The 22,500-nt window shown below is 50.8% G+C and overlaps 1 protein-coding gene across 1 annotated transcript in view; it reads right to left on the reverse strand.

The window, feature by feature from the left end:
* Window positions 1-22,500, reverse strand: part of ppfibp2b (PPFIA binding protein 2b) — a 39,923-nt gene that overhangs the window by 7,138 nt on the left and 10,285 nt on the right. Inside the window, 16 exon segments of the mRNA XM_077022152.1 lie at window positions 298-400; window positions 685-720; window positions 1,161-1,221; window positions 2,256-2,326; window positions 2,504-2,613; window positions 2,812-2,887; window positions 2,983-3,044; window positions 4,674-4,785; window positions 5,659-5,751; window positions 6,570-6,689; window positions 6,691-6,768; window positions 9,672-9,817; window positions 12,539-12,650; window positions 13,889-13,975; window positions 19,455-19,463; window positions 22,300-22,500. The exon segment at window positions 22,300-22,500 is cut by the window's right edge and continues 8 nt beyond it. Coding sequence (XP_076878267.1) covers window positions 298-400; window positions 685-720; window positions 1,161-1,221; window positions 2,256-2,326; window positions 2,504-2,613; window positions 2,812-2,887; window positions 2,983-3,044; window positions 4,674-4,785; window positions 5,659-5,751; window positions 6,570-6,689; window positions 6,691-6,768; window positions 9,672-9,817; window positions 12,539-12,650; window positions 13,889-13,975; window positions 19,455-19,463; window positions 22,300-22,500 — 1,477 coding nt within the window.

A 22,500-nucleotide genomic window follows, 5' to 3' on the forward strand; every position in this document is an offset into this window, starting at 1 on the left:
GTGCTCCAGTGTTGGCGTAGACACGCGCGTTGGCGTAGACACGCTGTGGCGTAGAGTACGCCGGCGTTGGCGTAGACACGCTGTGGCGTAGAGTACGCCGGCGTTGGCGTAGACACGCTGTGGCGTAGAGTACGCCGGCGTTGGCGTAGACACGCTGTGGCGTAGAGTACGCCGGCGTTGGCGTAGACACGCTGTGGCGTAGAGTACGCCGGTGTTGGCATAGACACGCTGTGGCGTAGAGTACGCCGGTGTTGGCATAGACACGCTGTGGGTCACACTGGAGCTGACGTCACTTACTTAGGATGATGTCAGAGTCTTCACTCTCGTCCAGCTGTTGGTCTGGACGCTGAAGCTTCCCCGGTAAAGTGCGGTACTTGCTGCCCTGTGACAGGGGCCGTGTCTGCTCCAGGGGGAGAAGGGAGTGAGAGAAACGCCCCTCCTGCAATGACAACTACAAGACAACTCTCTGTCTCTCATGTCATTTAGCATTACCCCAATCACCTCTCCTGAACCGATCTTTTGTAAAAAAGACAGGAAAGCTCATCGGATCAGGCTGTAATTTAACCACACGATGATCTTTTAATTTGGGAGAGCTTAACTATAACAATAACCCTCTGTTCATGCAGAGAAAATAAGGTGTGTGTTTGTTAAAGGTCAAGGGTTAATATTGGGTGATGGTAGTACCTCTGTAACAGGCTCTACTGGTTGCCCCAATAGATACTTGGGTAAACAAAGAATAAGAAAAGGACACACACACACACACACACACACACACACACACACACACACACACACACACATACGTATGCGTGCACACACATCCATGCACATACAACACAAACATGTTTACACATAGTTTAATATACACAAGACATCTTCCCATAAACAACCTCAACCTAAAAATGTACATTATCCATCTCTGACTCTTATGAAGTCATAGACGTAGTTTTAACATCAAGCTGAAAACTGTTCAAGTTGAAGTTGTGTTGAACTCAGAAAATGTCCTGTTTTTTTTAGTTGGGTTAATATCTGCTTTGAAAAACGAGTATAAAATTAAATAAATTAAATATAAGATGATTAGATGTGTTAACTGAGGTTTTTAGTTTCATCAATGTTTGGACAATACACTGTGTCAACATTAGACGAACATCTCAACGAACCTGCTGTCTGGGTCCACTCTGGAGCTCCTCTAGACTGGCAGACAGCATCTTCTGGCTCAACCTGGAATACAAGGCCACCACAATTTACACTTGCTCTCTCACACACACACACAAATGCACACGCACATGCATAGTACCCACACACTCCCAGACCTGCAGTACCCCACACACTCCCAGACCTGCAGTACCCCACACACTCCCAGACCTGCAGTACCCCACACACTCCCAGACCTGCAGTACCCCACACACAGACCAGCAGCGGGGGGCGTTGCCTGTTATGTGACCATAAAGGAGTCTGTGACAGCTTCAGGGACCAGCGGACATCCCTGTGTGTGTGTGTGTGTGTGTGTGTGTGTATCAGAGTAAAAGAACCGCATGCACTACAGTGAGCACTATAGAAAGCTCCTGCCTAACACAGACATGCAAACACACAGACACACCCACACAACCCCAAATCTACTTGCCACTGTCCGTTGTAAAAACTTGGATCATCAAGACATGGCACAGAAATCTCCAAGGAGTTCTGCATACTGTGACAGCTAGGACACAGTGAAGGAACACAAGGTAGGAGAGAGAGAGGGGGGTGGGAGAGAAGGAGAGGAGTGAGAGAAAGAAGGAAAGAGATAGAGGAGAGAGAGAGAGAGAGAGATAGAGAGAGGGGGGGGAGAAGGAGAGGAGTGAGAGAAAGAAGGAAAGAGATAGAGGAAAGAGAGAGAAAAGTGGAAAGAAGATAAAACAGGAATCAGAGTGAAAATTGAGAAAGTAAATTGAAGATGAGATAAAAGAAAAACAGAGTAAGGGAAAGAGAAGGTGAATGGCCATGGTTGGTAACAGGTTAAGTGGTCAGGACATAGCTCTACAGGAGGGAACAGAATAAAATGGTTCTCCACCATATGAGAGAGAGAGATAGAGGAGAGAGAGAGAGAGAGAGAGAGAGAGAGAGAGAGAGAGAGAGAGAGAGAGAGAGGGAGGATGGGAGAGGGAAAGAAAGAGGGATAGAGAGAGACAGAAAGAGAGAGAGAGAGTGTGTGTGTGTGTGTGTGTGTGTGTGTGTGTGTGTGTGTGTGTGTGTGCGTGTGTGTGCGTGCTCCTCACTTAGAGTCCAGGTCTTTATGTAGAATTCCAAAAGGTGAGAAATAGTGAGATGGTCCACGAGGCGAGGACACCTGTGGGCAGGAGGAGGGGACACGGCGTCATGACGCTGAAGCACCACTACTACAGTCTCCACTGTTTAGGGCAGATGCTGGTCAGGACTTGTTTCAGTATTACTACTGGCCCATAAACTGTCCTGTGTGTGTCGAGCAGCTGTGGGTTCTGCAGGACAGATCAGAGAGGACAAGCACCTGCAGACCAGAGTGGACGATGTCAGAGTGAGCTTTACGAGGAAGTGGGCGTGGCCTGGGAGTCCCCAGCAAGTCCTCCTCACTACTGTCCACCAGTGTATCCACATAACCTGGGGGGGGGGGGGGGGGGGGGGGGGGGGTTCATGTTAAGGAACAGCTGTTAAGGAATCTTAATATATTTACTACACATATATGTATTTACTCTGTGTGTGTGTGTGTGTGTGTGTGTGTGTGTGTGTGTGTGTGTGTGTGTGTGTGTGTGTGTGTGTGTGTGTGTGTGTGTTTGGGGCACATGGGAAGTGTTCCACCTTGTGTGAGGACTGTTGTGTCCATGGTCATCCTGAATTGGCTCAACAGGGCGGTGAGGTCCTCTATATGACGGTCCTGTGTGGGAGATGACCAGAGAGCAGACTCAGCCAGGACCGTAATGTGACCATGACCACCAGCCACCAGCAGGGGGCACCAACACCAGCCCTCACCTTCTCATCGTTGGCTACACGCAGGCCCTCCATCCCCACCTTCAGCCTCTGCAGCTCCAGGTCTATAACACACACACACACACACACACACACACACACACACACACACACACACACACACACACACACACACACACACACACACACACACACACACACACACACACACACACACACACACACACACACACACACACACGGGTCAGGAGAACTGAAGTGCCTGCAACACCTGCAGCAGTGTTTAACTAGACACAGTTTAACTGCAGAAGTGTGTGTCGTACACACACAGTACACAGCTACCAGACCAGAGCACCCTCACTAGACCAACAGCCTTTTTCTTTAATGTTGTCATGACCAGTGAGGTGAAAGAAAAACAACGAATGAACAATTTATGGAGTTTCCAAAAAGATCTGTTATCAGAACATGATGCACACGTTACTATGTGAAAATCTGTGTGTGTGTGTGTGTGTGTGTGTGTGTGTGTGTTTGTGTTGAAGGGTGTGACATGACACGATTTCCCCAACGCACGGACAGGCACACACATGCTTGCACATGCACGCACGCGCAAACACACACACACACACACACACGCTCGCTGGCTGGGTCATCTGACACTACGCCAGCGTGATACAGACACTGCAGGAGGACTATGATCAGCTCGGCCTTTCCCAGAGTGCCCTGAAGCGCAGAGAGACAGGACCCCACACACCCGCCCTTCCCCCTCCCGAAGTCACGCGTCTTTTGCAGGTTCCCCCTCGTCTAGACACAGCCATGCACTAAAGGGAACGGAACGGAAATCAAACAGCTGGGTCTCATACCCGTCAATCATCTGAGCTAAGCACCAAGGGGTGCTCTGGACCTCATCGCTGCTACAGCGATGCACTCCAGAGAACAAGGTTTCACCATTACACCTTCACCTCCTTAGCTACATCATTTAAGGGTGGAGCTAGTTTTGGTCTACAATTACACAGGCAGTTAAGGGGAATCATAAACGACACTCTCCTGTATCCATTTACAAGCATTTAGCATGTGAACTGTGTGATCATTATTATTATACCCAGTGAAACTGCTGTGCAATTCAAGCCCGCATGTGCTCACCTGCAAAAGCGCAGTTTAAATGACAAATACTGATATTAACTTGCATTAAAAAATTTAAATGACAAAAAGGCTTTCAATGTGTTCCTTGGCCCATCGTAAGCAGAAGGTTTAACGTTCACAAAACTGCCTCACCTGCTGTTCCCCAGTTAGGCTGACCTTTATGTTGACCTTTACACTGACCTTTACATTGACCTATCCTTCGAGACTTGCACACGGCAAAATGTGCACAAGGCATGAAACTATCAAAATGTGTGTTCTAAGGTCACAGAGGTAGAAAGCTGAAGAACCGTGCGGCCACAGAGACAAGGAAAATAATAACAACAACAAGCCGCTGGAACCGGGAACCTCTGGACCCGTCTAGCCAGTTCAGCGCCAGAAATCTTCCTCTCCACAGCCACGCTGATGAAGCCTGTCTCAGCAAGAACTTGCTGGCTTCACGCATTCCTTGCTTATAAAACACTGATCCCAGAACAGCCGGCACACGCTTTCGGGAGGTTGTGGTTGGCAGTTTAACGTTCATGTAGTTTCTAGGTGGCTCTTTGTGGGTTGTGACGTGTGATACTGCGGTGACACTAAACGGGAGATGCATTTACCTCTTTCTGTGCCATTACTTGTGATGTTTCCTTTGGAGAACAGCTGGTTTTGCAGACTCTTGATCTCAGCATCTTTGGAGGCCAGTAGCTGCTGCAGTTCAGACATCTCCACCTGCCAAAGCACAAGGCATCATCACCACCATCTAGAAGGCTGAGAATCCCATAGCCCCACACCAGAGGTAATGTCGTAACAGCCCCAGGGGGGGCACCAAAGAGGGCTTAGATGCCCCCTGGACCCAGAACAGTTAGGCACAGAGCCCATATTGAGCTCAGGACAGTAGGGTGCCGAGCTCACACTGGTCTCAGAACAACAAGGCCCAGAGTCTATAATGGCCTAGCACATTCAGTCAGGCTGAAGCTTTCAACACAGTGTGTGACTGTGTGTGTGTTTCCCTGTGTGTCCACTCCCTTCATTTGAGCTCCAGTGGGGTCTTAAATAGGTTTGAGCAGAACAGCTCCCATGTCATTAGATCCTGCCTGGTAAACATCACATCTTAATCAGACACTGTGTCAGCTAGTCAACATTATCAGCACTGGTTGACCTCCCTCAAACTCTCCCCTTTACATCCACACCCACCTTGACACCATCATTAGCGTCACCACTACAACAAATACGCATTACCAAGCACACGCAGATCACCCTGAATGACCATGAACCGTACCTTATAGAAGCCCGAGCATTTGAACTTTTGACAGTAGGTACAGACACAACATAACCGAGATGGACACCATGAGGAACAAGAGGAGGTAGGAGGGGTTCAGAGCAGGAGGGGAGTGGCCAGAGTGGAGGAGGAGTTTGAGTAAACTTGTAGAAGGCAGCAAAGAACATCAGCGAGAGTGGAAGCCATGAACGGCCTCTAGAGGAGGGAGGTGTTCATGTTCTCACTGCAGAGGCCAGCAGGTCAGGGTGGTGTTAAACAGAGGGTCAGGGAGCCTGGCAGTGATTGGTCAGCTGGAAGGAGAGTGTGAGAAGATCTCACGGTACCTTTGTGGCCTTCAGCTTTCGCTCGCACTGCGATTTCTCACTCTCCAGTTCGTCCACCTTGGTCTTCAGGACACGCAGCTCCTGCAGGAGAGCCTGCCGACAGAAGAGAGGACAGGAAGCCATCAACAGATCAGCCTGCGCTCACAGATCAGGACAAACCAGCGTGCGACAGGCTTACGGGTGCCAACATGGCTGAGGACATTCATCTAATGTCAAAATGGTACAGAGTCCTGACCATGATAGTATTCCGCCACCCTAAAACAGGTGAAAGACTTCCACCACATCCCACACAAGACCATTCTCCAACTGTCCAACAACAGCGTGCGAGCAGGAAACACACCGGTGAGTTCAAAGAAGCAAATCCAAGAAGGTGGGGAGGGAAGGCAACCCACTCAAGGTCACCCCATACACCTGAACCCCTAGGAAAGCCCTTCTCATTGGTCAGTCAGTAGTCCACATCAGAAGTGATAGCTCAGGCTCCTCCCACAAACAACTGCTGAACTCAGACTTACTCAGAACTCGACTTACCTGTTCTCTTATTTACAAATTATTCACGCAGTCTGAAGGAAAGTCAATATTTGCCACCAGAGGAGCGTAAACCATCGAGAAAGACCACTACTTAAAAAACAACTAATGTCAACACCCGCTGGGTTAGTGTCAGAGGTCCGTCATGCAGAATTGCCTCCTGGAAACAAGTGACACCATTAACATGAGCAGAGATTAAAGACACACGACAGACAGCAGGCAGCCGGGGGGACGGGCCGCACTGCAGCCTTCCCTCAGGATGGTGGGAGAGCCTGTCCCGGTTAGTTCTGGATCCCGGGGTTTGGGGGTACGGGGTGGAGGTGAGCACGCAGAGGGCGGAGGCGGGCGGTGCAGCGAGGCCCGCGGGGGGAGACGGCTGTGCCTACGTTGTCTCCCGCCGCTCCACAGCGACAGATGACATCCTCCGCGTCGGACGAGCCCAGCCCCACGTCGGGGCTGCGGTCTCGGGCCTGCCGCGGTGCCCCACCCACGGCCCGCGCCTCCTGGGCCCGGGATACGGGTGGAGATCTCCTGCTGGAACTTACGCATCTGCTCCTGGAGTTCGCTGATCACGTTAACCACACACTGATACGGATAAACAAACAAACAAACATACAAAAAGCAGACTGAAAGGGGCGGAAGAGACGAGCAGAAACAAAAGACCAAGAGAAACGGGACACGCAGGGATGTTTCATACAGCACAGGTTCAGTGGGAGCTGTCTGGAGAGACATATTTGCATAGATCACAAAAAGCCTCACGCAGAGTCAATACAGTCATTTCAGATTCAGTTACCCCACAATCACTCGCTGTTGTTAATGAGACGTTGGAGCAAGTCGCCTGATCTCTGTGCTTCTAAAAGGCTCTTCTGGGACTACAGCTCTGGAGGGGATATTACCTAGATTCACGTATTTGCACTGTGGCGCTTGTTGAAGTGTCTGGGGAGATGCGTCATTGACTCACTGAGTCAACTGGGAGATCACAGAGCCAGAGTCACATTTGAGCAACCGTGAGAGTTTCGGCGTCAGCCAAAGGATTATGGCGCTGACCGGACACGAGCAGATGGGAACTTATCTGGCAGGATACTAATGCTCCCTTTAGTTTCCCCACCTCATAGTCTACATGCCTCACGGAGTGAAAGTCTGAGTGGAAAGGGAAGCTCTGGCAGGCATGCTGGGATACCACGCACAGGAAGTGTCACATATCGAGCACATCCACACAGGACCTGCTGATTAGGACCACCATGTTTATAATTAGCCTCAGAACTCACCAGCGTACAGCGATGCATGTTTGCGGAGAGAACATGGCATGAGAGAACCTCTGCCTTTGTTGTGTGTGTGTGTGTGTGTGTGTGTGTGTGTGTTTGGGGGTGGGGTGGTGGCATAGAGCATCTGCTGCTATGCGTGAGGACAGTGACTGTCGCTACAACAAATGAGAGGATCGGCCAGCAAGATCAAGTGATGACATGATATATAATTTGCTGACAGGAAAAGACAGGCAATGACCAATAGCCAATGAGCTTGTACACACCTGTATTTGTCTGTATGTAGGCTATGAATGTATGTTTATGTAGTTTTTGTTCTGATATGTTCTTTTTATTGACACGTCCTCTGAAGTGTAGGAGGTGCTTTGAAATAAGCCCCGCCCCTTCACCTCTGACCTCTTGCGCTGTGCAGTCTGTCCGTCAGCCACTGCTCTCAATCCCCCCTCCCCCACACGTCTGGGTCTCCTCCCTCACTTATCCTCACACATCAGCCTTTCAGCCTGGGAGAAGTAGTGTGACCCAGGCTGTGGTGTGTGTGTGTGTGTGTGTGTGTGTGTGTGTGTGTGTGTGTGTGTGTGTGAGAGAGAGAGAGTGTGTGTGTAAACAGTAAAGTCTGTTTACTCAAAGGTGCTGGAAGTTTTGTTCAGCATTGAGCCTCTGTAGATACAGATATATTGAATGGTCAGAGTCACTACAGGAGAACTGTTTGATCCGTCTTTCATGGTGACATTGGGGAAACTTTCACCAGTATAACATATCTGAACGCATCTGCCATCGGTCGTGTGTGTGTGTGTGTGTGTGTGTGTGTGTGTGAGGACACAGAATTAGCTGGAACTCCGCCTGCTCATGAAGTGGACAGGAAACAGAGGCATCAGCAAACTTCAATATTAGCATGATTCACATTAACCACACGGACACAGTTGGGCTTAAAGAGCACAAATTCACCAACAGCACCAAGCAGCAAAGAACCCCAAACACTTTCTTTATACTGAACACTTACCACAAAAAACCCCCAAAACACCCTAAAGTTAGTGGTAGGTGGTCTAGAGCGTACGGTTCTGGAGGGCTTTAGCGTGGGATGTGGGGAGGGGGAGACGCTCGGGCCAGCAGCCTCTGTGTGGAGATTTATGGAGCATTCCTGAAGCTCGCTGTGGGGGGGCAGCGTTTGATCCCTGCAAGCCGACGGGCCCCCTGACGGGCAGACGCGTGGAGGGCTAGGACCGTAACGCCATAAAACAACACCGTCATAAGTGTTGACGTTTCAATGAGACACGCTCAGAGTTCCTGCCCACACCTCCCATCAAACTGCAGGAGGAACCAGGGGATCCTGGTGGATCGAGTGAGGGGATCCTGGTGGATCGAGTGAAGGGATCCTGGTGGATCGAGTGAGAGGATCCTGGTGGATCGAGTGAGAGGATCCTGGTGTATCGAGTGAGGGGATCCTGGTGGATCGAGTGAGAGGATCCTGGTGGATCGAGTGAGAGGATCCTGGTGGATCGAGTGAAGGGATCCTGGTGGATCGAGTGAGAAGATCCTGGTGGATCGAGTGAGGGGATCCTAAGAAAATGTGATTGCTGTCTTGTTTGCTGCTGTGATATGGTGCAGTGCCAGGAACACAAGCTCAGTTCTGTACAGTCACTGAAAACGGGTCTGAAGGCCAGACAGCTCTTTGCCACGGCCACAGAGCGTAAACGTATTCAACCACAAAGTAGAAGAGTTCAGCATCACAGCTGTGAGGTAACTGTCATTTACCAGAAAATAAAGGGTGGTAAATACATGTACAGATGGAAAAAGAACATTTACTGATGAACCATGTCAAACAAACGTTAAACAAAGAGGCAGAGAGAGAGAGAGAGAGAGAGAGAGAGGAGAGAGAGAGAGAGAGAGAGAGAGAGAGAGAGGAGAGAGAGAGAGAGAGAGAGAGAGAGAGAGCATAGGAGGATGAAGTTAGGCGGCTGTGGAATGGAATTAACCAGCAGAAAACCACCAACATGCCACAGACCACAAACCACAGACATGTCAACAAGACCTCCACAGAAAGAGACAGAAACAGGGACAGATGGAAGAAAAGATGGATAGAGAAAGCGAGTTATAGCCCGAGTAGGGAGAGAGTTGAAGTGATGGAGTGGGGGAGAGGGAGTGATGAAACGATGGGGGGAGAGAGAGGGTGTTGAAGGGAGAAAGGGGGGGGGGGGGGGGGCTGAGGCAGGGGTGAAGGGTGGGTACCTCTGCCTTGTGCTGCTGGTCTTCTCCATCAGCGTGGCCATGGTCCTGCTCCTGCTCCATACTGACCAGCTTCAGTTTCAGATACGAGACCTCGTCTATGAGATCCAGCTTCTGTGTCTCCAATGAGGTGCGACTTAGTAGCTCCTACACAGCGCACACACACACACATACACACACACACACGGATTGTAGACAGTATCAGGCATCCAGCAGTAAGATAGAATTCTGGCTGCGCTACTGACCAACAAGTTCTTCATAAGGTCTGGGCACCAGCCAAACGTAGCTAAATATACACATGCAAACGAACGCTATTTTTACTTCCTCTCCCTGTGTGTGTGTGTATCAGGGGAACAAACCTTTTCTCTACATTCCTCTGCTACATTCTGATGATGATTCTGATGAGAACCTTGAGTGAAAAAGCCTGAAGGATCCATAATTAACTCAAAGGTCATTTTTACCCTTATCCTACTGAACACAAACACTCAGACAGAGAGTCTAATCCAAGATTAACACTAATGCACACTAATAAAGTCTGTCCCAGTCACATGACCCTCAACTACTGCCACAGGTTTCACAAGAGCCCGACGCTCATTCCAAAGAAAATACACTTCTGCTTCTGGCACTCAGCTAGTCATCTATCGACTAACCTGCCAACGGACAGAATATGGGAAATATGGGACTTTATAGTCACAAAACATTTCAATACTTGGCACCACAGGGAAGGGATTTTCAAAGACTAACATTACATTGAAATGTCCGAGACTTACAGTGGAATGAAAGCAACAGAGATTTATTTTTTTGTGCTTTAGAAATCAGATACTGTTCTTATGGCAAACGGGGGGGGGGGGGGGGGGGGGGGGGGGGGGCAAACAACTCAAAGAGCTTTGAACTTATCACAAGGACAATCACGTTTGACCAATCGGATCCACAGGTGGCATAAACAAACTCTCAGCCATCCCATAATTCCTGACATGCCTTAAACACAGGGCTCAGACTGACAGATTCACACCTCCCCGGTTCAGACACATTTACACAAATTACACAATTACAACTTGTCATAATCCTGACTCATTTATTCAGAGTAGTCAACACAACCTTCAGCTCTGCGTCAGAGGGAAAACGTAACCTTTGAATGCGGGGAACAGATGAAGTCAGTCTCAGTTACAGGAACACTAATCACACTGTGAACTGGGACCATCTTACACCAGTTGGATTCAGGTTCCCTCTGGTATGTGGTATGTAACTGGGAATGAACCAATGTTGAAGATTCACTCAAGGAAACCGAGGCCTTCATGTCCAGACACGCAGAGGAAGTCTTGAAGAATTGAACTCTCTGTGGCTGTCTGCGTGTGTGACGGTCTGTCTATGTCTGTCTGTCTGTCTGTCTCTCATTGGCATCTTCCCTGATTCTTGACATTCCATCAGCATTTGATTGTTGCTATGGTTCGTCTGTGACTGTGGAAAACCCGTCTTAAAGCATTTCCACACAAAACTCCCACACAGCATTCCTCTCCATGGATTGCTACTTTACACAATGTTTGTTACACCATATATAAGCAGGTATATACCTTTCCGAATAATACCAAGCAATCAGCTTTGCATACAGACCTGTATGTGATTCTGATCTGCATGTTTCCAGACAGATCGGTATGTGATTCAGATCAGCTGTGATTCAGATCAGTGTGTGAGCATCAGACAGGTATGACAGCATTCACTGTTTGATTCGGTTTGTGAAAGGACGTGCTGCTGAAATCTTAGGCATTAGAGCCAGTTGTCAGCAGGGCACAGTGGTCAAATCCCATTTAATAGGAACCCTTTCACAAGACCAGGCAGCTGACAAAGTAAAACATGCACCTGTGCACAAAGCCTGAATGACATGAAAGAAAGAGAGAGAAAAAAAGAAAGAGAAAGAGAGAGAGAGAGAGAGAGAGAGAGAGAGAGAGGAGAGAGAGAAGAGAGAGGAAGAGAGAGAGAGAGAGAGAGAGAGAGAGGAGAGAGAGGGGGGGGGGGGGGGAAGAAAGGTGGTGAGAAAAAAGAGAGGAGAGGGGGAGAGAGAGAGAAAAGGAGGAAAAGAAATAGGTGGTGAATTTCTTCACAAGAGACAAAGAGCTTGCAGTATTTACTCCTGCCTACACACACTCTGTTTGTCTGCCCACTACAAAACCACAAGTTCCATTCAAGCCATTAATGATTAAAGCTTTGTCAACATTCAGACAAGAAACAAGAGGAACTGCTGGCAGAGATGCAGGAGAGCTGACGGGTGATCAGTGGCTCTTCAAACAGCGCACGCGCACACGCACACACACACCTGCTTCACTAGAAGCCATAACCCTGCAGAAATGCTTCCGAACGTTACAGTTGTAATTTCCCAACGGACAAATGTTTAGACGCGCGGCAAAAAACACGGGAATAAAGACATGCAGAGCAGTGAAGGCGCTCTCTGACTGAGGGGAAAGTCCTCGTGCCACGTGGGACACACGTGGTTCTGAGGTGCACAACTGCTCTACGTACTGCTCCACCGTGCCCACCGCACAACCTCAGAGATCCTGCTGCTCATTACACAACCAAAACAGGAAAGCTGCCTACGTTAGGTCTCCATGAGACACACTACACACGTGTCTGAGACACACTACAAAAATGTATTTACATTTTTTGTTAAATGTAGTTAAATTCCTCTTTCATTTAGTGGAAAAAGCGCCGAATTAGGTTAAAAAAAAAAAAAAAAAACACTGCACACTGTTCATTAAGTTTACTCAACTTACTCTGTTAAAGGAAGGCAAGGTTTTGAGCTGTGGTCACTACGTGCTGTCTGTATACTTCGCCGGGTGATTTCTGAGAGCGAGGAGGTGCTGTCCTCTTACCTGTTGGAGATCTCCTCTGCCTCTGAGAGAGCAGCTTGTGGTGGTGCTCCTCCAGAGAAGCCTCCAGATCTCTGATCTTCTCTCCCTGTGCCTCCACCTGGTCTGTCAGAACGCTCACCTGCATCCACACACACGCTGGCTGATCACACTCCCATCAAGCATGAGAGACACAACAGCAATCGACATCCACACCGAGCAGAATCTTTACTCACAGCCAAATATGTAGCAGACACATCCACCCACATCCACCCACTCCAGAGAGGTGGTTTACCTTCCTCAGAGTAACAATGCACCGGTAATCTATTTAATCTACACTCACTCATTCACACACTCCTATATGAAAAAGCTTCACTCACTCTCTTTCTCACACACACACACACACACACACAGCAGAATACTCACTCAGAGATAAATTCTCAGACAAAGTAGAATACCGAGATAAATAGAGCTGTATTCTCAGTCTTCATTTTTCACTCGGTCTATCTCATCTGTCTCGCTGTCTCACTCCTGTCTGTCACTCCCTCTTACTGCTAACAGCTATTGCCACACTCTCTCAACTCTTTCACTCCTGTTTCTCTTAGCTTTAGCAAACTTTAACAGACTTCATAAACCTCGCAGATGAACGCATATCTAAACCAGAAGTGCTAGACTTTCCTCAGAGCAGTCTCGGGGGCAGTACGCGCTCTGCCAAATCAAACGTGGAGATTTGTGTCCTGCTACAAGCACGACCCAGCCGCTTATGGGACAGGTAGTGTAGGAAGTGAAAGCTGAGGTAGGAGTTAGGAGCCAATCAGATTCAAGCATGGTTCTGGGCACAAAGCTCTCCACCAATCAGTGTGGGTTGTTGGAGTGCCTTGAGGAATGTGGCAGGAGAGACCTCAGGCAATGTGTGTAAACCTGCTCATTCAGTGAGAGCGCTACACTTTAAATAAGACCCATTACAATGACTAGAACTTGTAACAGCCCACACAAACCTGTGGTAAAAAAAATCAATGTTAAAGAGTAGTCAGGGTAAAAAACAAAAAAGAAAAAACAACCCATAAACAACCTAAAGTGAACTTGTTTAGAGTCAACAGGCGCAGGGGGAGAAGGACTCGTTAGGTAACAGGTGCCTTCACACTCCACTAGACAGGAGTGTGCCGCCTACAGTCATGCACTGCACCATGGGTAAGGACGGTCGTCCAAGTGGGTGGGCGGAGCTTGGTGTCGCATGTCTCTGTTGGTCATCGACACCGGACACTGTCGCCAGTTCTTACCCCCCAGGAGAGCAAGCTGCCTGCCCCCCTGTTCCTCTGCTAGTGTTGATGGGGGAGGCTATTGTGTGGTGTCCTGGGGGCCCTGGGAGGAGCGTCTCACCTGCAGGACCAGAGACTCTTTGTCCCCCTCTAATCTCTCCAAGCGCTCCTGATACGTCTCATTGTTTGAAGGAGACTGCAGGTTGACCTGGAAGACACACACACACACGTGTGCACACACACACACACACACACACACACACGCACACACGCAGAACAGGAGTGTCAAGATCAAGCCGTGGGAGGAGCCAACCCGCTTCTCCACTTACTGAGAATCACTGGCAAGCTGCCAAAACTTTCCACAATAAGAGTCTAACAGCTGGGTACAAGGCTGCCATTCAGAGCACACAGAGGGGCTAACCGACATGTATAATGAGATGTGAACAACACGCTGGGGTCATAAAACAAACACAACGCTCCTCATTAGCATATGACGTGACGAGGCGCAGCGTTAGCACTCAGGACGCCATGCTGAGAGGTCAGGAGCGTGAGGTCTTCGGGCTTCAAATGCGTAAAAAAAAACAACCCACAGGGTATTTCACTCCAGGGAAAACAGATGCATACCAAAGGAGTCCAGAGTTAAGGATCACAGTCCTCACACACACGGAAAGGTCAACGCTATCTTCAGTTGTGCTTTTCAGATTAAATAAACACTCAACAGACTCGCAGTAACGTGTTAATGATACAGCTGTAGGAAAGCACCTAAATACACTCAGACTTCAAATTAACTGTGTAAATAAGGTTTATAATCTCATTAATTCAGTTTTTACGTTGAGTGACCATGTTAATATCTGTAGATGTTAGCCTGAAGTGTCGCTGAACTTGAAACAGTTATAGTATGCACCATTTATAGTATACAGTTATATTATACACCATTTATAGCATACAGTTATAGTATACAGCATACTCAACAAGCCGTAACATGCTGTAACTGGATTTGAACTAGATTTGGGTTATGGTTAGGGTCAGGATTACGGCCAGGGTTAGGAATAGGTTTAGGGTTAAGATAAGGTTTCGGGTTTAGGTTAAGTTGGTTTGAATAAATTAAGCAATTATTTTATATAGCGATTTTCAAGGAACCCAAGACCGGTTGCACTTGGAATGTAGGAGGAAACCGGAGAGTCCGGAGAGTTCCCACGCAGACACAGGAAGAATCCGGAGACGGAGACAGGGACGGAGACAGGGACGGGTCGGACTCTGATCACAGGCGTCTGTCCTTGAACTGCCCTTGAACTGTTCCCCTTTGGAATCTGTGATTGTATCTCCTCTGATTCATTCATGATAATGTAACTGATACTCTGTTGAGAGGTTATTAATCATCTATAAAAGGACTATTCAGAATAAAAGTTACCTAAAATAAACACACACACACACACACACACACACACACACACACACACACACACACACACACACACACACACACACACACACACACAGTGAACACCCCTGTTGGAGTAACCCTGGTCACTCTCACATGGGGGGAGCCGGGGTTTAACCAGCTGTAGTAACACCGGAGCGTTTGTTTAATGCATCTGTGCTGCAACACTCTTTGTTGAGGGCATTAAACATCCTTGTGTCTCAGCTGCAGGAATGTTTTGGGCCAGGACCGTCAGTGACGTCATATCTGGTGGAGCTTCTTGATTGCCAGGCATAAAACAACAAAGCCAGCCTTAATCCAGCACAGACAGCAGAGATTATACATTATAATTTATAGGTACCAGATTACAGTTTACATATGGTGTTAAGAAGCAGCACAATATATTGCTCGCATTTCCTATTGCCACGTTGCCTCGGTAATACTGCTACCCGAAAATAATACAATATTGTGTCAGCAAAAAACAAACCCTATACAAAAAAAAAATTGTTGTTGTTAATTTATGGGTCATGGGGGGCAGAGCCTACAGCAGAGGGCAGGAATACTGTTACCTGGACAGGGTGGCAATCCATCGCAGGTCTCACACACACACACACACACACACACACTAATTTAGAGACATCAGTAGACCCAACATCTATGGAAGGAGGGAGGAACTTCTAGGAAAGCCACACAGGTACAAGCAGAATGTGCAAACTCCACCCAACGACCAAGACTACATCGCCACACTTGCACTCACTGGTTAAGATGCTTCCAGCCCATCATGAAGAACACAGACAGACTATAATCACTGGACCACTGACACGAGGGAGCACTTCCTGTTGACAGCCCAGTCAAGTCACCTCCAGAGAGCAGAAACATGAGGTCATAAATCGTAAGTCATAAATCGAGTTTATTACCAGAGAGAGAGAGAGAGAGAGAGAGAGAGAGAGAGAGAGAGAGAGAGAGAGAGAGAGAGAGCGAGCGTGTAAGCACTCAAGACATGGAATTCCCCCAATTCATGGTCCCATGGTTACTTGTAGAGTTTAAAATCACACAGAATGCTCTCAGTAGAAACTCAGAAGACATCATGCGAGTTATCCCACCACGGAGGAATGCAGGAGTGAGCTAAGTGTGTCGTAAAGGCACCCTCCCAGTCATGACAACCATCAACCACTCCTCCACCCTCCCAGTCATGAAAACCATCAACCACTCCTCCACCCTCTGCAAAAAGTCTTGGAAGTCAAGATCTTTACAGACTATTGACCATCAATCAACATATAATTACTGCTTCTTTCTCCTGCATAGACGTAGCAGCTAGGTGCTACATATTTTGCTGCCTGTTTGGGTGGAGAACTCCACCCTGTCATCAACTACATCCCAGATAATTCTATATCACAGAGCCTTGTAGGCTGTTGTGGGAGCCTTCTGTTTCTGTATCAGATGATTCACATTCTCCTACAGGACTTTGGAGAAAGATCAGCTGAGCAAAACCCCAGAGTCCGTCTCAGTTCTCTGGAGAACCCCCAAGCTCACTCCGTGTTGGGAGCCCTCGCACTGGAGGACACGGGTCGAGAGGAAAACACAAAGAAAAGCCCTTTGTGCTTGAGCAAAATCACAAGACACGCAGACCACACCAGCGTATTGACGAACCCAGTGAGAACCGCTACCGTCTGCGGTTCTGATGGCGCGGGTTAACGTGGCCTTGGTGTGACATCCAGGCTAAAGGGGTCACACGGAGTGAGCAGGCGGCTCAGAAACGTGTTTGAATCACACCGACGCTATCCAAGAGTTCAGTTATTGCTTGGGTTTTACTTTCCAAGACATGCCCATGTAGAAACCAAATCACTGTTATCACAGACATAAAAAAATGAGACATTACAGCTAAATGTCAGTGCTACAGTATTCTAATATTCCAATACACCCCTGTGGACAGAAGCAGCCGGCGTGTGGTGAGGAGAAACAGGGACATTTCCAGGCGCAGAGCAACAGCAAATGCTGCACAAGCACGAGTTTCACTGCTTACCTTCTTAAGCCAAGAGAAATGTTTGTAAAAGTCAATATCCTGCTCCATGCTGAAGTCCCATGTCTGCCCATGTGTGTTGGGGGAGGGGGGGTGTAGATAGACAGAGAGAAAGACATAAAAGAGTGTGAGAAAGAGAGTGAGAGGGAGAGCCGTTGTGGCAGGCTGGGGTCGGAGGGTTAGTATCGGGCTCCAGACTGCCGACGGCTGCCTGGATCATGGAGCTCCCTCCTCCTCCTCTACTGCATCCAGAGGAGCCCCCAACAGTCTGGGCTCCACCCCCCCACCCAACCCACTCCGTCTGCTGCTCTGCTAAGCATGCAACAGGAGAGTGCACGCAAATGTGTGTGTGGGTGTGTGTGTGTGTTTTTCTCATAGGCACAGCACACACAATGATAAGCTTTTTTACATGAGTAAAACTGCAGCCGCTCTAGTCCAGTCTCCTAACTCTCTCTCACATGGAGAGTTCTTACTCTGATCTTGCCCTGCTGTCTAGTGTCCCTAGTGGTAGAGCGCCCCCCCCAACTGTCTTCCTCTTCTGGCTGGGAGGGACTGGGATGAAGGCGGTGTGATTCCTGGGGAGGAATCCCTCCCTCTTCTGCATATCCGGCCCACAAGGCCACACCTCCAGAGTGAGGAGATCATGCGCTCAGCACTGCGTGATGTTACAGGAGCCGCTTCACCACAAACCATCAACGTCCTTCAGCTCCCAGTGTACCTGAACACTCAAGGAGATGTGACCAAAAGAGGTAGAGAGGGGAGGGGAGGAGAGGTAGAGAGGGAGAGGGGAGGTGAGGTAGAGAGGGGAGGGGAGGAGAGGTAGAGAGGGAGAGGGGAGGTGAGGTAGAGAGGGGAGGTGAGGTAGAGAGGGGAGGTGAGGTAGAGAGGGGAGGTGAGGTAGAGAGGGAGAGGGGAGGTGAGGTAGAGAGGGGAGGTGAGGTAGAGAGGGGAGGTGAGGTAGAGAGGGGAGGTGAGGTAGAGAGGGAGAGGGGAGGTGAGGTAGAGAGGGGAGGTGAGGTAGAGAGGGGAGGGGAGGTAGAGAGGGAGAGGGGAGGTAGAGAGGGAGAGGGGAGGTAGAGAGGGGAGGAGAGGGGAGGTAGTGAGGGAGAGGGGAGGTAGAGAGGGGAGGTAGAGAGGGGAGGGGAGGTAGAGAGGGGAGGTGAGGTAGAGAGGGGAGGTGAGGTAGAGAGGGAGAGGGGAGGTAGAGAGGGGAGGAGAGGGGAGGTAGTGAGGGAGAGGGGAGGTGAGGTAGAGAGGGGAGGAGAGGGGAGGTAGTGAGGGAGAGGGGAGGTGAGGTAGAGAGGGGAGGAGAGGGGAGGTAGAGAGGGAGAGGGGAGGTAGAGAGGGGAGGAGAGGGGAGGTTGAGAGGGGAGGGGAGGTAGAGAGGGGAGGAGAGGGGGGGTAGAGAGGAGAGGGGGGGTAGAGAGGAGAGGGGGGGGTAGAGAGGGAGAGGAGAGGGGGAGGTCAGGTGGAGTGCTGATCTGAGGGTTTCTGTAGTCTTTCCTTTTGTTCTCGCTAGGCTCAGCAGATTTTCTGTTTTGGTGAGGACAGACTCTGTGTGTGTGTGTGTGTGTGTGTGTGTGTGTGTGTGTGTGTGTGTGTGTGTGTGTGTGTGTGTGTGTGTGTGTGTGGATCTTTGCACTGCAGAGACAGCTGGCACTGCCTTTCACACACTGCAGCTGGAGTTGGTCAGAATGGTGCCATCTCCGTCCAGAGGACAGACAGCGTGCACACAGCCCTGACATTGTCCAACCTTGAGGTAGCTGCGCTCTCTCTCTCACACACACACACACCCACACACACCACACACTTCTGCAGTTCACCCAGTCAACACAAATATTTACATAAGAAAAGAGACCAATCACTGTTATATGCAAGTCACCATGGATAAGCATATTGTGTAAATGATCCACACACATGTAAAAATATTCCGCATGTGAGCACACACACACACACGTGCACACACGCACGTGCACACACACACACACACACACACACTGACACTGAAAAAGCTAGAGCAAAACAGGATGCTTTCAATATTTACACTAAATGCTCCTCAGAGATGTGAGCAGAGGTTTGCAGATGGGAGAGCAGGTGCTGATGTTTACAACAGTCCCCAGCGATGTCCAGCGATGTCCAGCGATGTCCAGCCACCTGCAGCTAATCCCTGACCTCAAACTCAGACACGACCGTCTAGTACGGATGGATCCAGCCAATCACGAGCAGTCTCTCCTCATGTTCAACCACAGCGCTGACCTTTCCTCTGATAAAATGGCCTGAACATGATGGCCATGTGTATCTCATCAGGAAAAATGGCCCAAGTTGGGTGTGCACGCCTGTGTGCTTACACGCACTGTGTGAATGAGCTTGGGCCATGGCCTCTTCTCCTGTTCGCTCAGAAATGAGGCGTCCTGATTGGTCCACCAACAAAGAATGGGATTTTTTGCCCTCCTACCAAAATACTGTGATGAATAATAAACAAACAAACAAAAACAAGGGCAATTAAGCCCATTATGTGCTTTATGAAGTCTAAGAAAATCCACCACAAACCCACTACCAAGTCCTGGGATGAAAAAACAGCGTACAAAAGGAAAAAAAAAAGAACACACACAAAAAAGAACACAAACACGTCTGTAAAAACATGTTCATGCTGAGAGAGCTACCAAACAACTGAGCCCCCACAAGAAGCAGGTCATCTGTGTGCCTCGGGCCGAGCTCGCTTACAAGGTCAGGCTTAGACTTACCCTATGGACACGTCCCAGTCTAGGCCTAGCCTGGAGTAATCAGAACGCTGCTCAGCAGAGGGAGGACGAGAGAGAGAGAGAGAGAGAGAGAGAGAGAGTGTGTGTGAGTGGGAAGGAGAAGAAGAAAAAGAGGGAGGCAGGAAGTTGATCGCAGTCCATATCTGTGTCTCCAAGGAGAACCCAAACTCTTTTAAACATGTCCAGGCCACACACACACACACACACGCACACACACGCACGCGCGCACACGCGCACACACACACACACACACACACACACACACACACACACACACACACACGGCCCTGGACGAAGGCATCTGCACTCAAGACCCTCTGGAGAAGGTTAATGGTTGGACTATGTAAGATTTGATAAAACACAGTCCCATTTACCCCTAAAGGCCTCTCGACTGGACCCTGATCACAACAACATGCTACAGTCTCCTGCTTTAGGGACCATTCATGTTTTGTTTGACACTTGACTTGTTCCCATCTGTTGTTTCTGGTTTACCAGTTTTCTGCTAAAGTAAATATCACTAGAAACGCAAAACAGAATCAGCCTTCAGTTGCATCACAAGCCAGCGCCCCCTAGTGGGAAGGAGCTGCATCTTCCGTGCCATCTGATGCACGTTTGACTTTGGCTGTCAGCCAGTTCTGGGATCGATTTCTACACGCTCGGAGGAGACCACCAAATGCCAGAGTGCATGGTGCAATCCTGCAAACACCTGCACACGCCAGCACAGCCCCCCACACACGCCAGCACAGCCCCCCACACACGCCAGCACAGCCCCCCACACACGCCAGCCCCCCACACATGCCAGCACAGCCCCCCACACACGCCAGCGTGCTCTCCTGCACACGCCAGCACAGCCCCCCACACACGCCAGCCCCCCACACACGCCAGCCCCCCCCACACACGCCAGCCCCCCACACACGCCAGCCCCCCACACACGCCAGCACAGCCCCCCACACACGCCAGCCCCCCACACATGCCAGCCCCCCACACATGCCAGCACAGCCCCCCACACACGCCAGCGTGCTCTCCTGCACACGCCAGCACAGCCCCCCACACACGCCAGCACAGCCCCCCACACACGCCAGCCCCCCACACACGCCAGCACAGCCCCCCACACACGCCAGCCCCCCACACACGCCAGCACAGCCCCCCACACACGCCAGCACAGCCCCCCACACACGCCAGCCCCCCACACATGCCAGCACAGCCCCCCACACACGCCAGCCCCCCACACACGCCAGCACAGCCCCCCACACACGCCAGCCCCCCACACACGCCAGCACAGCCCCCCACACATGCCAGCACAGCCCCCCACACACGCCAGCCCAGCCCCCCACACACGCCAGCACAGCCCCCCACACACGCCAGCGTGCTCTCCTGCACATGCCAGCACAGCCCCCCACACACGCCAGCCCCCCACACACGCCAGCACAGCCCCCCACACACGCCAGCGTGCTCTCCTGCACACGCCAGCACAGCCCCCCACACACGCCAGCCCCCCACACACGCCAGCACAGCCCCCCACACACGCCAGCGTGCTCTCCTGCACACGCCAGCACAGCCCCCCACACACGCCAGCCCCCCACACACGCCAGCACAGCCCCCCACACACGCCAGCCCCCCACACACGCCAGCACAGCCCCCCACACACGCCAGCGTGCTCTCCTGCACACGCCAGCGCAGCCCCCCACACACGCCAGCCCCCCACACACACGCCAGCACAGCCCCCCACACACGCCAGCCCCCCACACACGCCAGCACAGCCCCCCACACACGCCAGCCCCCCACACACGCCAGCACAGCCCCCCACACACGCCAGCGTGCTCTCCTGCACACGCCAGCACAGCCCCCCACACACGCCAGCCCCCCACACACGCCAGCACAGCCCCCCACACACGCCAGCACAGCCCCCCACACACGCCAGCACAGCCCCCCACACACGCCAGCCCCCCACACACGCCAGCCCCCCACACACGCCAGCCCCCCACACACGCCAGCACAGCCCCCACACACGCCAGCCCCCCACACACGCCAGCACAGCCCCCCCACACACGCCAGCCCCCCACACACGCCAGCACAGCCCCCCACACACGCCAGCGTGCTCTCCTGCACACGCCAGTGCAGCCCAGGTCAGACGGAGAAACACTCTCAGGAACCGTTACTACGAAGAAGAAAAAAACCCATCCATCACTTCTGCCTTGAATCTACGACTATGATAATCAGACCAATGAAATGCCAAGACAAAACTATTCGATGCACTCACACACCCCAAATCTGGTGGCGGGGCCTGATGTAGTTGGTGTGGTGGGAAGCCGGGGTGCGCCGTTACCCACCATGCCTCTCTGCAGCCACTCCAGCAGGGCGTGAGCGGTGGAGCAGGGTAGCTGGGAGCGCAGCACCTCCCTGCCCTGGTCTCCCTCCTCCTGGATCTCCAGGGCCACACGCAGCTCCTCGGCCAGATGCAGCACCTGCAGGGAGCCGGCGCTGACGGGCGAGCCCAGCTCACAGAGGCCGTTGGTCAGCTCCGCTGCAGC

Source organism: Brachyhypopomus gauderio, chromosome 11 (assembly GCF_052324685.1).
Source record: "Brachyhypopomus gauderio isolate BG-103 chromosome 11, BGAUD_0.2, whole genome shotgun sequence".
NCBI classification, from domain to species: domain Eukaryota; kingdom Metazoa; phylum Chordata; class Actinopteri; order Gymnotiformes; family Hypopomidae; genus Brachyhypopomus; species Brachyhypopomus gauderio.